General features: G+C 35.5%; 1 protein-coding gene across 2 annotated transcripts in view; it reads right to left on the reverse strand.

Annotated features, from left to right (window-relative positions):
- Nucleotides 1–16,588, reverse strand: part of LOC118194064 (cell adhesion molecule Dscam1-like) — a 572,732-nt gene that overhangs the window by 156,030 nt on the left and 400,114 nt on the right. For both annotated transcript variants that reach the window (XR_015044453.1, XM_085827755.1), the window contains exons 8-9: nt 15,292–15,453; nt 73–357 (exon numbers count right to left, since the gene is read on the reverse strand). Coding sequence is in view for 1 of the 2 variants with exons in the window: in XM_085827755.1 (XP_085683881.1) it covers nt 73–357; nt 15,292–15,453 (447 nt within the window). In the remaining variant the exon portion in view is untranslated. The remainder of the gene's footprint in view (nt 1–72; nt 358–15,291; nt 15,454–16,588) is intronic.

Raw genomic sequence — 16,588 nt, forward strand, 5'->3', positions numbered from 1 at the left:
CAAATAACGCAAATAATCAGTTGAGAAAAATCTTAATTTTATAGGAAACAAAGTCAAAGTATATCGCATTACCTTTCACCACCATGGCTGCAGTGTGATTTCTGGAGGCCACAGGATTTGTTGCGAGGCATGTGTAGTTCCCAGTGTGGATCTGTGTTACTTTGTTGATGGATAAAGCGGAGGTATATTCGTTTACTGAACTGACAGAGCCTTGGAGATCATCTGGCAGGGGTTTTCCATCTTTCAGCCAAGAGATACGAATGGGAACATCACCTGAGCCTACGACGCACGCAACTGTAATTCGTTTACCTTCGGCTAAATCAGTAGCAAACGAAAAAGGTTCAACTACGGGAGGAGCTGAAAGAAAATGCAATTAGCAATTATTTATTATTTTGCAAGAAATAACTAGCATCAATAATATCATTAAAGGATATTCGAGATTTTGATACAACATCTGAGAAGAATTTTAATAAGAAACGTTTAAATAATATGTGAAATTTTAAGGTACTTTTACATGGATTGCCTGTTTGTTGTAACGCAATATATTAAACAAAAGCTTTAATTATTTAAAGCTTCTTGATTACAGTTTTTACTAATAAGACCAAATTTATTTATTATTTGGTAAAACGACTTTGAAATCTATAAAGAAACTGTGGATAGTTTTTGCACCTTGGAAACGGAAGACCTGTGTCAGATTATCTCAAAACGTATCAAGGTCTTTATTCAAAACAGTGCCGATCTGAAATTAAATTTTGAATTTAGAAGAAAAGCTTTCGTATAATTTTGAGCTTTAGGAGAACTAGTTATAAAAACTAATATACCAGTAAATGGTTTAAATTATATACTTCCTGAAATCCATTCGGTAATCTTTAAATAAAGAATGTATTACTTCCCAAAAAATCATTCATTGATCAAGAAATCTTCTTCTCCAACACGGAAGTTCTTTCGATACTTATCTTCACAATAAATCGTAATAACAGATAAAACTATAATCGTAATAACAGATAGTAACAGATAAAATCGCAAATTCAATGAATTAAACAAGAGCTTCATTTACTTTGAGTAGTCAGATTAAAATTTTTATTTTTAAAGCCAATAGTAACAAACGTACTAAAAGAGGTAAAAGAAAGCTAAATAAATTTAAATATGTTTCCCATGCTTTCATTACATTATAAAGGTGAGGTCTAGAAAATCGATAAATTTAAATAATAGTAATCGAAAAGAGTGAGTCTGCAGAAATAAATCTTACTAATAGATGTGCAGTTTTGCGTGGTTTCTGAAGACATGGGGCAGTTCCATACCCCAAATATTTACTTTAACACCAAAAAGTAATGTAATTGTACCTATGTAAATGGGCTTTTATTTCTTGCTTTTTTAATTAACTTTGTTTCTTGGTTTATTAAAATTGAGAAGCCTCAATGCAACCGAAAACAGAAATACTGATTGGGAATATTTGAGAAGTACATGGAAAAGAGAGAAAGGGGCATTTTATAGTTAATTTTATGATTAAGGGTTATATACAAAACACATGGAGAAGTAGAGCAAATTGGATTCTGAAGAATTATAATTTTATTATTAAAAAAAAAAAGAAGAAAAAAAAACTCTTCTAGCCTAAAATGTTTCAGAATGCGTACATATTAGAAAAGCATATACATATTATATAAGAAATTGTACGAGAAAGACAAACCTACATAAAAATTTGAAAACCAAATGACGCTTTTCATAAAATAATTTTGAACGTTAAACCAATGTGCAAAGAAACGTGCAAAAAAGATTTAGCCATTTAAATAAGAAAACACAAAAAACAAAGACTATATTTAACCGAAACCATAATGATAAAATCTCTCTGTCTGATTTTGGCAACAGAATTTCAATTTACTTCTTTTACTTTCATCTCTGACCATTTTTACTTCCTTGTACGAAGTAAAAAGGAAGTATTGTAATCGCAAAAAGTTTCAGGCAGCATATTTCAACGAAAATATCCATTTTGACCGCTTTCGAATGCAATTTAACGATGTTTTTGCGTGATATCTGTACGTAAGGACAGAATAAAAGACTATTTTCCTCCCAAAAAAAAATTGCTTTAAAATGAATACTGAAGAGAATTTTTCGTGGCGTCTGTACGAACGTAATTAAAAAACGAGTAGCTAAAACAGCGCGCCAAATGTAGCGTACGCGCTGATTTCAGATTGCGTAAGTTTATATAGTTCTATATTTCTTAAGACGACATTGAAATACTAGTTTAATTTTTAAATCATTTTTTGATTTTAAATCCTTTTTAAATATTCTATGGATTTAACAATTTGGGAATTGTCCATGACGAAAAGCCGGCAATAGAATTTTGGGTAAAGTGCAGAATCATCCACTGTTTGACGCGTTTTTAAGAATTGCACATACTCGGTCTCTATGTGCACATCAACCTATTTTCACTTTAAAAAAAAAAAAACAGAATTGCACAAAAATGGCACTGCGCACACCCTTGACTTTATTTATGTACACATCGACCTATTTTCACTTAAAAAGTAAAAGAAAATTGACAAAAATTCAATTGTTTTTATCCTTGTAAAAAGCGGCAAACAAATAAGTGAGCGATTCTGCACTTTACCGAGAATATTTTCAAATAAAAAAAAAGCATCATTCATTATAGAAACAATAAAAATGCATCATTCATTATAGAAAATTACGTTTGAACAACCAACGAGATGAAATTATGCTTTAGCGATAAGTGGGTAGCGAAATAGCGATGCAGGCATCCATTCAGTTATGTTTAGCAATTTTTATATAAATTATAATAATGATCTGAAATAGTTATTTACTCTTATGCTTCCATTCAGTCATGTTTAGCCTTTTTCATATAAATTATAATAATAAAGTATTATATGAAATTAACCTTTCATCTAAATTGAAACATCAATCTTAGATAGTTATTTACTATTATACCTTCTTTCTTGCCGCAATTATTAAGCTTGCCGCAATTATTTTTTGCACCATTGGCATCAATAATAGTTTGGCGATTTTTTACGGCCCTCGAAACCGAATAGTACCAAATATATTTATATATATATATCCACTCTGTTACCCGGCTCAGTGATCTCAGTTTCTTTACTCTTATATGTTTGTAAATTGTACATTTTTTGCTTTAAAAATGATTGAATTATGTTGTTCTTATCTTCCGGTTAAGGTTTTTATGCCTTTAGTAAATCTGTGGGCAATATTTTTAGAATTATCAACAATTTTAAAGTTGTTCAAGTGCCGCTAAGCCTAATAATTTTTTTGATGGCGGCCATTGCTTGTTTACATTTGAAACAGCAGAGTAGTGGATTTGTTACCAATCTAGAGAAACGTAGCTTTTCAAAAACAAAGATAACGCCTTCATTTATTATTGCGAATTAAATCATGCTTAATACTTTCTGGAATTTATTCGAGGAAATAAGTGTTTAAGATTTACTTAAATTTTAATAATTAGTAATTTAATTTTTAATAATTAGTAACTTTTAATACAGATATTTTGAGTTTTTATGTATTTTTGCCTTGTCGCGAAGTGAGAACTGAATTAATTGAATGAGAAATACTCAATCGTTTGTGAAAAAACTGTTTCTTTTTTGTTTTGTTTGCTTAATTTATTTTTTACATCGTTCTAGCTTTATTATAGTATTTGAATAGAACATGTGGCAACGATAGATAATTCTTTAAATGATATAAATTTTGTGTATTCTGAGTTATAATATGAACGAAATATAATACTGTTAAGTGAACCTAGCGCCAGAGTGTCGCTATGGTAAACAAACAGAGTGAATTTTAAAGAATGCATTTATTCTATTGTGGTTTATGTGCTGTCGGCGAAGTAGATTTAATTAAATCCAATAAGTTTAAACGAAATGCAAGAAAAAATGCGTATAATTCAATATTCCGTACAAGGAAGTCATGTGGTGTACACATCAATTTTTTTTATTTTATCCAAATGATTTCTAGAATTTCTTTCTTAAAGTTAATATATTCTCTGGTCTGTTACAAACCAGAGAATAAATATAAAGTATGCAACAACGGAAATTTTACATACATATTTTAAGCAAAAACAACTTTTGAACTACTTCCCTTAATAAAATTTTCATAACTATTGAACACTCACTTGGTAAACCTGCGAAGTTCACATTAATTTGTTTAATCTAAATTGGGTTTAGAACTTTCTGTTAACTTGTTTAACCTAAAATGGGTTTAATTTGAACACAAGCCACCTCGATGTATTTATCTCTTGCGGAAACAGTAACGACTTATCGTATGGTTCTGGGTGAGGGAAGTTGTTTTAATGCATTTCGAAACTTTTAAAAATCTAAAGCATTAAGTTAACGCAACTGATAATATAAAATCCAATATTAATAAATAGGGAATGTTTGGATGTGACAAAGCATATTCTTTACTTTTTTATTTTTATACTTATAAATAAAATTGAAATACTCAGTTGAGTACTTTTTCCTACAGTTAAGATATAATTATTAGTTTTTTTAAAAAGAAGCATGAAATATCATTAATGAAAGTAAAAATGAATTTTCAGATCAATTTAAGCTGAGCCCAAGGTTTTTCCAAATTCTTCTTTTATAGTAAATATTTACACTCATATTTTTTGTAATAAATAAAATATGCCTTTTCTAATTTTTACAAGATTAAGATAGTAAACTACACTATGTAAGTAATTCCTATTTTTGTAATTTAGAATATTGTTGCGTGCGTACGGTTCGTTATGAAATGAATGCACAAGTCTGATGAAAAATGAACAAAAGTTTATTATTGTCACAACAAAAATGCTTAAATTTCCTCAAATTATCATGCAGTATTACAATATCTCACAGTAGTTCTCTTCTAACTACTCAAATGTCCAATAGAACGTAATTCTAAAAGAGCGAATTCGCTACAATCAACAAGAGCAGTTTTCTAAACAACAACAAACTAAGCAACTACTACAAACTGAGATGTTTTCCTCCTTTTATAAGATTTTAAAATCACGCGCTAGAATTTTCCAGTACTTTCTCGAAATCAAAAAGAGATATTTATTTATTTAATGCACGCGCTCTTGTATTTTCAATTTTCCGGCTTAGCTTTCTTTTAATATTCGTCACGCGCTGCACTGCGCGAGAAATAAAACCATTTAATTTATAATTGAACTAACATTAGAATTTTAAATACCAAATTCGTAACACTGCCCCCTTCCCAAGGACTGCACGTCCCGGGCAGTACAATCCCTGGACAGGAAGCTAAACTTACAACTGTGGCATAAATGCATTAATAAGCATTACATTAAAATAATAAACAACATGAACAATAAATGCAATAAATAAAACAAATCAAATGCTATCAAATACAAATCAAATGCTATCAAATACAAATCAAATGCTATCAAATACAAATCAAATGCTATCAAATACAAATCAAATACTAAATACAAATCAAATCAAATACACATTTAAAAACAAAAAGGACCATGGTTTTATACTATTTACAATTATTTACATTACGTATACTATGGCCATAGTAATGAGCTAACCTGTCGTAATGAACGACTTTAGGTTTAGAGTTCGAAGACTTACGGATCCGAACCACGACGTCATTTAGCCTGTTTAGGACCGTGTACGGACCATCCCAAGATGACTGTAATTTCGGACAGAGTCCTTTCCGTCGAGTCGGATTCCACAACCACACCTTGTCTCCTTCGTGGAATTGATGTTCAGTAGCTCTTGTGTCGTATCGGGTCTTCATCTTCTCCGTCGCCAAGTTGACTCGCTCTCGTGCAAAGTTGTGCATCACTTCAAACCGGGCCTGGAGATCTTGAATATATTCCTCAGGCGATGAAGGAGCATCCGGAGGGCGACCAAACAAGAGATCACAAGGCAGACGAAGGTCACGACCGAAGAGCATCTGTGATGGAGAATAGCCGGTAGTCTCGTGGACAGCACTGCGGTAAGCCAGTAAAAAGAGTGGTAATTTCTTGTCCCAGTCCTGTTGGTTTCTGGAAACCACTAATGAGAGGTTATTAAGGATGGTTCGATTGAACCTCTCTACCACGCCGTCCGACGGGATGCAATGGCGTCGTTTGAGTTTTGTCAATGCCGAGTAGTTTGCATAGTTCTTTGATTACTGCCGAGGCAAAATTCCTTCCCTGATCGGAATGTAACTGAAGACGGACTCTAAGCCTGGAAATCCAGTGCTGTATCATTACCTCAGCTACTGTGACAGCCTCTTGATCAGGAATAGGATAAGCTTCAGGCCACTTGGTGAAGTAATCAATGACAACGAGTATGTATTTGTTGCCATCAGCAGTTCGTGGCAGAGGTCCCAAGATGTCAAAGGCGATACGTTCAAACGGCGCACCTACGTTGTAACGCTGCAGCTTGCCTCGGCTGCGTTTCCTCGGTCCTTTACGACCTGCACAGGCATCGCAAGATCGGCACCACTTTTGCACGTCATCCTTTGCATTATTCCAATAAAAGCGCTCACGAACTCTCTGTAAGGTCTTCATAATTCCAAAGTGACCTCCTGTAGGGCTGTTATGTAGTTCTTTAAGGACATCAGGAATCCGGGATCTTGGAAGTATCAGTTGCCATCGGAACGTTCTTCCCATCATCAGATTCGAATTTCCGGTATAAGACGCCGTTTCGAATGTGAAGTGAATCAGAGAGTGCCCAGTATTGTTTTGTTGTAGTACTACAGATAGAAATGTCCTGCCAAGTAGGTTTTCTGTTTGATAACTCCATTAAATCAATTATGGGTTTAATGTCGCGGTCTTCCAGTTGGTCTTTCCTGACTTCATCATCACTCCACGGGTCTCGATCAGCCGATGTTGATGTTGTAATTTGTCTTGCGACCGGAGTCAGCAGCTCGTATTTCGCTTCCACCTTGGAACAATATCGGCAGCTTTCTGGGCAAGGTCGTCTAGACAGGGCGTCGGCGTTCCCGTGTGATGATCCCTTACGATGACGGATAGTGATGTCATATTCTTGGAGTCTCTGTATCCACCTCGCTATTTGACCCTCAGGATTCTTGAAATTTAAAAGCCAGGCCAATGAGGCATGGTCCTTGCGGAGGAGGAATTTTCTGCCGTATAGATAATGATGGAAATGTTCTACAGCTTTGATCATGGCGAGCAACTCTTTCCTGGTGACACAGTAATTCCTCTCCGGTTTAGACAGGCATTTGCTCCAGTACGCTACTACACATTCTTGGCCCTCTATTTCTTAGGACAAAACCGCACCGACACTTTCATTGCTCGCGTCCGTGTCGAGAATAAATGGTCTGTCGAGCTGAGGATACGTCAGGATTGGAGCAGATGTTAAAGCTTCCTTTAAGTTGCTAAATGCATCCTCGCATTCTTTTGTCCACAAAAACGTTTGCTTGCTCTCTGTCAGCTTGTGAAGGGGTCTTGCGATGGAAGAAAAGTCCTTCACGAATCTCCTATAGTAGGTGCAAAGCCCTAGGAAGCTTCTCAGCTGATGGACATTTTCGGGACGTTTCCAGGATTTAACCGCTGATACTTTTTCAGGATCCGTGCGTACACTTCTGGAGAGATGACATGTCCCAGGTAAGTCATTTCCTTTCGGAAGAATTTGCATTTAGCGGGACTCAGCTTCAGATTGGCTTCTCTCAGTTTCTGAAGCACCTTCCTAAGATTTTGTAAATGTTCTTCAAAACTCTTTCCGACGATGATGATGTCGTCCAGGTATATCAGGCAGGCTTCGTAGGAAAGGCCTTTCAAAACAGTCTTCATGAGGCGTTCGAATGTTGCCGGCGCATTACACAGTCCAAACGGCATCACCTTGAATTGCCAAAGCCCTCGTCCCGTAGTAAATGCCGTATTTTCTCGGTCATCAGGATGGATTTCTATCTGCCAATACCCACTCTTTAAATCAAGTGTTGAGAACCACTTGCTTCCAGAAAGAGTGCCTAGAATGTCATCAATTCTAGGAAGAGGGTAACTGTCTTTCTTCGTAACCTCATTCAACCGGCGATAGTCAACGCAAAATCTTGTTGAGGCGTCTTTCTTTCTGACGAGAACGATGGGAGATGCCCATGGATTCGCTGAAGGCTCGATGACATCGCCTTCTTCCATATCTTTTAACAGTGTTCGCACCTCTTCCTGTTTAGCAAACGGTAGACGTCTTAGATGTTGCTTTATCGGGGGATGATCGCCGGTATCGATTCTATGTTGTGTCAAACTAGTTCGACCCACGTCAGAAGACGAGCGGGAGAAAACAATTTGAAGTTCTTTAATGACGCGATCGGCAGCATTTCTCTCTTTATCGTTTAATTGTGCATTCTGCAATAACTCCGATGTAATGCTCTCTGAGGACACGGGTTCTGGGATGTTACTCTTTCTTTCAACGCTGGTTACTAGAGTACATGCTGCAAGCACTTCTCCTTTCTTAATAATTCTCACCTTCTCAGTTACATTGGCGACTCTCACCGGGATAACCGTTCTGGATAGGTCGACGAGTGTTGAGGCTACTAGTACTCCATTTGGGCTATTACAGTTATTGGGATATTCTATGATACCGTAGCGGAAATTTCTGTTTTCGGCTATGGATCCAGGAAGTAAAATTTCTGTTCTTGCCGGTATTGTGATATTGTCTTGTGCTATGATTTTATGGACATATTTAACTTCTTCATCATTAACTAGAAATAACGCTATGTCCTGAGATGTAGAATGCAATTCGTTATTTTTAAAATCCAAGGAAAAATTGTATTTACTTAGAAAGTCCAATCCGAGTATGCAAGAATCAGTGATCTCTGCTACATATGCCGTGTGATGTTAAGCGGCACTTCCAAACGTGATGTTAACATTTACTTTTCCGTCGATGTCGATCTTCTCACCGGACACAGTCTGGAGGGTAACGCAGGGCGGCGTCCAGATAAGTTTGTTTCCTAGTTGTTGAGCCAAATCTTTTCGGATGATGGTAACGTTGGCTCCTGTATCTATAGTCATATTGCACGGAATTCCATTAATATGTCCTATTATGAAAGGTGCCACCTCTCACTGCAGAAATCTGAAGCGCTTTAACCGGGGGCTTTTCATTATCTGGCAACCTCCGCCCCGGGAGATGGCCACTAATTAGTTTCCCTGCTGCTTGTTAGAAGCGGTCTTAACATCCGTACCCTGGGGTATTCTGCAGTTTCGTCATATGTGTCCTTCAGCACCGCAGTTCCAGCACTTAACGGTCGGTTTCTTGTCACCAATATTCCGTCTCAAGGCGTTCAGTTGTCTAGTTAAATCGTCTAGACGAGCGGTGACTTGATCCCCTGGCTCTTGGACTTGAGCAGCTCTGACTGGGTGACGGTCTCGACGAGTGGCTTGCTGGGCTGCCTCGAATTTCATGGCGTACACTCGAGCGCTTTTTAAATCTTTTACATCCGCCATTCGTAGAGCTTTCTGTATTTCAGTATTCTGGATGCCGTCGATAAAGTATTGCAAGGACAGTATTTCCCTTGTTTCTGTCGGGCATTCGGAAAAGGCGAGATGGGACAGCCTTTCAACATCCGTGGCGAGCTCGCTCCTGAAGTGCTTCGGTAGGCTTCTGTTTACGAGATTTTAATTGGAGCCTGCTGTAGTCTTTTAAACACTTCTCCCCAAAGCACAGCTCCAAGGCGCCGGACAGAGCTTCGAAATCTGACCTTTTGTTTTCGGGAAGAGTCTGAAGGATATCCGCTGCGTCTGCTCTCAGAGAAGCGGCGAGATGACAAGCCTTAGTTTGGGAATCCCATCCATTCGTATCCGCCACTATAGCAAATTGTGTTTTATACACTTGCCAGGATGTCTTCCCATCATATGTGGATAGCTTCAGAGATGGACGAGCAGGCATCGGTAAGAATTTAAAACCATCACTATTATTCCCTGCCGTCGCTACGAATTTCTTTAAAATATCCACTTCTTTGGCTACTGCAGAAACCCTATCATCAATTTGTTGTTCGATTTGGTGTTGGACGGCACAAACTCTTCCTTCAATTCGTTCCTCCACAGCAGAAACTCTCCCTTCTATATGTTCTTTTACAGAAGAAACTTTTTCTTCTATTTCTTCTTTCACCGAAGAAATTCTTTCTTCAATTTGATCTCTTACGGAAGAAACTTTTTTTTCAATTTGTCCAACTTTATTTTCAACTGTGTAAATTCTGCCTTTTATAGCTTCAAATTTATTTTCTATTATGCAGGTAATTTCTCTTTTCATTTCTTCTTGACATGCTTCAATCTTTTCTTGACCAGCTTGAACGGCTTTCATTTCGTCCTTAACGGATTCCTGGCCCAATTTCATTTCTTCCTTAACGGATTCCTGGCCCAATTGCATTTCTTCCTTAACGGAGTTGACGGCCCCTTCCATCTTTTCTTGGAAAGCAGCAAATGCTGTCATCATTTGCCTGAATTGTTCTTCCATCGCTCTTGTTATTGGCATTCAAACCCCACTCCTGACACCAAAAATTGTTGCGTGCGTACGGTTCGTTATGAAATGAATGCACAAGTCTGATGAAAAATGAACAAAAATTTATTATTATCACAACAAAAATGCTTAAATTTTCTCAAATTATCATGCAGTATTACAATATCTCACAGTAGTTATCTTCTAACTACTCAAATGTCCAATAGAACGTAATTCTAAAAGAGCGAATTCGCTACAATCAACAAGAGCAGTTTTCTAAACAACAACAAACTAAGCAACTACTACAAACTGAGATGTTTTCCTCCTTTTATAAGATTTTAAAATCACGCGCTAGAATTTTCCAGTACTTTCTCGAAATAAAAAAGAGATATTTATTTATTTAATGCACGCGCTCTTGTATTTTCAATTTTCTGGCTTAGCTTTCTTTTAATATTCGTCACGCGCTGCACTGCGCGAGAAATAAAACCATTTAATTTATAATTGAACTAACATTAGCTTTTTAAATACCAAATTCGTAACACTATATAACATTTGTTTGTTTGTCTCATTAACATTATTTTAATATGGGTATGTTTAATGTTCAGCATTGTATTTATCACAGACAAAAACAAAGTACCTTTACGTATTTCGTGGGGTAGATTTTCGATTATGAAGTCAGAGCTTTTTAAACTGGTTAATTCTGCAATAGAATTTTCCATCGACGTTCTCCTTCTGTGGGATAAATTAGTTTTGGTTGTTTACATTAACCGTGATACATACCTTCTCCAGTCTACGTGGTTAATTTCAATAATATTTAATATTTATGATAATTTTTTCCTGTAATTTCTGCTTCTCCTATAATCTTTAGCAGAATATTAATTAAGTGATATTTAAATACCAATGAAATGTATGAACCGTTTATCTAGTGTTTTGAGATGATTTTGATGAGTGATTTATGCTTAGAGGTCGAGAACAGGTTGAAACGGGCTGTAGAGATGTTAAAGCTAGTTAGTTATTGGGAAAAGAATTCTTTTCTTCCTCATTGTGTGCCTTTGTGGCACTATTAGAAGTACGCCCGGCTAGAAAGTTTGAATATCAGCAAGGGCATCCTTGACTGCCTCATGTTTCATGTTCCGAAATAATATAAATCTCTCTACAGACCGACTAAAATGTAAGGCACGCTAATTCATTACCACCTAGATTAGGCGACTCTCTTCCCTTACTTTTCAGATGGGGGGAGGGGAATATTAAACATTCTTCTTTTCTCACCACCTCCTTTATAGTATAACTATGTTCAAGTGAGAAATAGCTGATTTCTTCTATTTCCTATTTTGTTAAATATATGTCAGCTGTACAGTTGAGATGTAAATATTTAAGCATTTTATATTCACAAGATCACATAAGAAACAGTGGATACGTTTTGTTAGCCCAGAAGGGCTATTAATTTCGTTTTGGCATTTTGCATTGATTCACTATAAACGGAGACTCAGCTTTTAAGTTGTTGCCACCAAATATTAGAACCTGTGTAATATTTAAAGAAGCTAAGTAAGGAAAAATCTGCATAAATGTACGCATGTTTCTTGCACTGGGATAAAACAACGGCATCTAGAGCCCTCAAATTTTGAATAACGTACTTCTCTACTCGAATATGAGCATCTGGAAGCCCAAATTTGGAATTTGTTTTATTAATTTTTCCATATTTTGTGAAGTATTTATGAGTTTTTGAATAAAAACTCAACAATTTCAAAGCGAACAATGGCAAAACTGTACAAAAAAAAAAAAAAAAAATTATATCCAGTGCACGAGACTGTGTATTGGAAATTCTAAAGATATGCTCTTTTAAATATTTCGTGATATTGCTCTTCAGTTGAATATTATGGTTTAAGTGCAAAGAACACGATATTTAATAAATAAAAGTAACACACAAACCATTAAAAAATGTCCCTTTGGGTCTAATATAAAATTTGAAAGCTTTTAGATTTTAATTTTTTTAGTTATTTGTGACATTCAGTTTAAATTTTACTAACACTTATTTTTAATTACTTTCCTTTATACTTATTCAGTGCATAGGTTTCTACTACATTTACGTTATCCTTATTCAGTATATAGGCTTCCAAGTGCTCATATTCAGTTGAGGTTTTCTATTCGATCCAGAGAGTGTTCTTGCTTCGCATAGAGCCTGCTGATATTTGTAAGCCAGCTTATGTACTGTTGATGAACAGCGAGTAGCTATGGACAAGAAGTTAAATAAATTTTTTGTGTTAATTCAGTTGTTATTCTGCTAGGCTTGAGGGAGAAAGTTTTAAGTTAATTTTTACCTTTTGAATCGTGGCTACGGTGAATATTAAGGATGAGCAATAATTAGTGCAGTATTTTCTAAATATATCCGTTAGGGGCAAGCAATAACTTGAATTAATTAGCCAAGCACGTTTAGGTGTTATATATTTATTAGTATTAGTGTTCATAAACTAGCTTTGATTTTATATACCTCAAGTTCGAGAGAAAAAACGGGAAACTATTTAGGTTTAACCTTACAAATGTGCTTGTATGCGATCTCAATTTAAAATTATCAGGCTGAAACGTCATTCAATCGTAATGTTTGGGATATATTTAACTTTAAATCTCTCAGCAAAAGACAAAAATGCGAAGTTTCATCAAAAACAGCAACAGCTTTAACATATATTTTTCAAAAAAAGATTATCTGAATGCTGCAGATAATAAATGTATTGCTATGAGCACCCGTACAATCTTCAGAATGGAGGCAAATGTCGGTGATATTTGTAAACTCTAAATATAGTATTTTAATAAGATTTCCTATGAAAATTTTATGCAAAGTATTTATTTGAAAAGAGTTTTTTTATTTGGCTATTCTTAGTATTTATTTATTTCGTTAAATTTACTGAAATTCGATGACGAGAAGACTAATCAAAAAAGAAAACAAAATATATGGGGTGGGTAGAAAAACTTGATACCTTTTGAAATGAAATAACGCAGTAAATACACAGAACTAATTCCCTATTCGCATTTCGTCTTTACAGTTTACGTCATTACTGGAAAATAAGTGCAATTAGAAATTTTACCATTAAAGTTTTGAAAATGAAGTCTTCCAAATGTCGTTCTGTTCAGTCTATATACTGCTTCTCGATCCGTATACTACTGCCACCCTGATGGGTATGACAGCGATGATACCTGCAAAAAGTTGGTCCTAGTTACGAATCAGGATGTGGCATGGATGTTTAGTGTATGTCTGCCATAGGGGGGTACTTATAATGGCGATACTTAAAATAAGTCTTCTTGAATGGTTTAATGGTGGGAGACCTTCGGATCTTTACTTCAGTGTGTTCCGTATCAGTACTGGGGCAGCGCTACATAGTTAGTGACCTACACAACGAATAGTGAAATTCTGGTGTCTTCAGCCATTTCTTCCAGTCTGGTTCATAATCTGCTCGAATTTATAAGCAAAAATTCGCACAAGCTCACAAATGTCTATTATACTCACAGCAGGTTGTAGTATGGTGTGAAATGTCAAAGTTTGGGGTGATCCACCGTTAATTATGTGAATAAAGTAATCGGGTAATAAGAGTGAATGTAGAATAACAAACCACAATAACACAGAACTTCCTTACTCCAGAACAGAACAACGATATTGAAGTGCAAAAAACGAGGTAATCTGTGATTTTGACAGGATAGAGAAATTCTTCACTCGGCTAGGAACTAGACAGAAGTATTTCGACATTTTAGGGTCAGGGCAGAAGTATTCAGACAAGAATTGAATAAAAATATTCCTGGACACTTTACCTTCTGACGTGACCCTCATATGATTATCCCGAGCACTTGGTTTTCAGCTTGCAGTTTTTAAATAAGGGGCTAATGAAAATAGAGAATATGCATCGGAAAATCATGTTACTTAACCTAACTGAAGACCCTTTACTGAACTTAAGGTGACTGACTGCCAATCGACAGAAACGCTGCGAGACGCAAAACCGTGAACTGTAACTATGTGACTGTAAAACTGTGAAGCTAATCATGCATGCATACAAAGGAGTTCTTAGTATCAGCTGTGCTATTTCGTTTCAAAGCCGTTAAATTTTTCTGCCTCATCCTGTATAAAAAGCAGGAAAATGTATACTGTTATGAATTTTGTATACACGTGAATAATTTTAGTGAAATGATAAATAAACCGCAATATCTCTTGTATAATGTAGTATCATTATACAAGGCCTTTTACAATGGCCTTTTACAAGGCCTCAGAATGTGAAGGATCGCCAAAAAATAGGGTTAAAGGGTTAAGCCCATTTAAAGTAAATGGATACATTAAAGTAAATGGATATCTCACAATCGCCAAGCTGGCAATGATTTTGGCGATTACTTTTGGTTTCCAAATTCGGCAAAAATCAACAAAAGTCGCCATGTTCAGCGACCACTTGCGATATTTTGGTCCGAACTCTGTGTAACTGTAACTAGTTCGATCTTTCTGTAATTTTAACTATATACGGCCGTATGTAACTGTGTGTATGCAGTTTCGAGAAATCGAAGGTACTGAAAATTTCTCGGCGGATAAGAAAAAACTATACATGGCCGGAGAGAACTTCAGTTTACAGTTTAGCTCCGAGTATTGAGAGTTCAGAGAACTTAGGCATTTGAAGCTGTTTGCATTGCCTTGTGTTTATCGCTCTTAATAATTTGAAGTAGTTACTACTCATTGTGCTCTGTCATACTGGTAAGAGTACTACAAGAACATTTTTGTGGAAAGTTCCAGAATAGTAAATTATTTTTGGAAAAATAAATTTCGTCAAGCTTTCATTGGTTCTGCATGCATTCAACCCATTACGGACCCGTGTGCATGTAATAATATGATTTATAGAGAAAGATTAAAATTTATAAAAATTTCACTTACCCATGATGCTGAGGGACACCTCTCTTCGAGCAGCCCGACTGCGATTGTTTTCAGCTATGCAGCGATACTGTCCCTCATCGCGTGACCGCTGAACGTCTTCAATTGTCAAAGTTCCATTTGGGTATGTTCTTTGGCGATGATTGTGAGGAAGTGCTCGCCCCTCTGTTGCAACAACAAAAAAATTATCGTCAGCGAAATCATCATAAAAGTTTTAAAAAATCTACAAAGAAGATATTAAAATTTGTACAAAATGCCTATATAATTCATTAATGCTTAACATTTTCTCAGAATTAATATAACCGCATTTGATAGAGCTGAAATTTAAATAAATACTAATATCTGTGATTCAGACGTTGTGCACATCAAATTTTCAAAAATTGCAAAAATTCTAAAGTAAATATTTATGTCAAATTGTTTAATTTGATGATACCATTGTGCTGTAAATGTTATACAGATGAGTTCTTCCCAAGTAAAACGAATTTTTATGATTTAGCGTAATTCGGAAGGTTTCTTATAGAAAAGTTGTTGAAACTCTTAAAGAGACTTTTCCAAACTTGGCAATATGATATCGAAACACTAAAAATGTTTACTATAAAGAAATGAAGCGGGTACTCATTTCTTTCATATTGGACAAAATGGACAATAACTGAATAAAATAAGAATATTAACAATAAAAAATAGCGGAGATAAAATCTTAACCACCAAGTGTTAATAAGAAATTAAATAACTAAATAAATAAGAAAAATAAATAAGAAAAAAGTGTTAACCACCAAAAAAGCGTGGAAAAATGTAGCAACACAATCAAATTTATGGGTTACGAAATAATGCTGAATCATAAAATTTCGTTTTGCTCGGAAAATCTCATTGCCATCTTGCATTAAACAGACGGTTTTCAAAGTCAACAATAGAAAACTGTATTTTACAACTGAAATTTAGCAGTATAGGAGTATCAATTATTGAAGCAATTTGCCTAATAGCCAGTTTGGAATTTTCACTAGTTTTGATAAAGTTTATGTGCGCAACTTGGATCGCCCGAGAAAAATACGATGAGAATGAAATATAAATATGATAAGAATGATAAATGAAAGACATAAAAACTTTATTTGCATAATTTAACTCCTCCTTTACGAGGGGTGTATCATATATGCATCAGCAGCTAATCATCTTAGCAGCAGCTTAGAGCAATTCACCTTGGAGACGGTATGTTGTTGCAGTAGTACGATATCTAAGACGGGGTAATTCGCAACGCTAAGCTTAAAAAAATTAATTAAAAATATTTTTTATCAATCGTTTTTAT

This window comes from Stegodyphus dumicola, chromosome 12, assembly GCF_044657685.1.
Source record: "Stegodyphus dumicola isolate Sdum_Otavi_A_Nest chromosome 12, ASM4465768v1".
NCBI classification, from domain to species: domain Eukaryota; kingdom Metazoa; phylum Arthropoda; class Arachnida; order Araneae; family Eresidae; genus Stegodyphus; species Stegodyphus dumicola.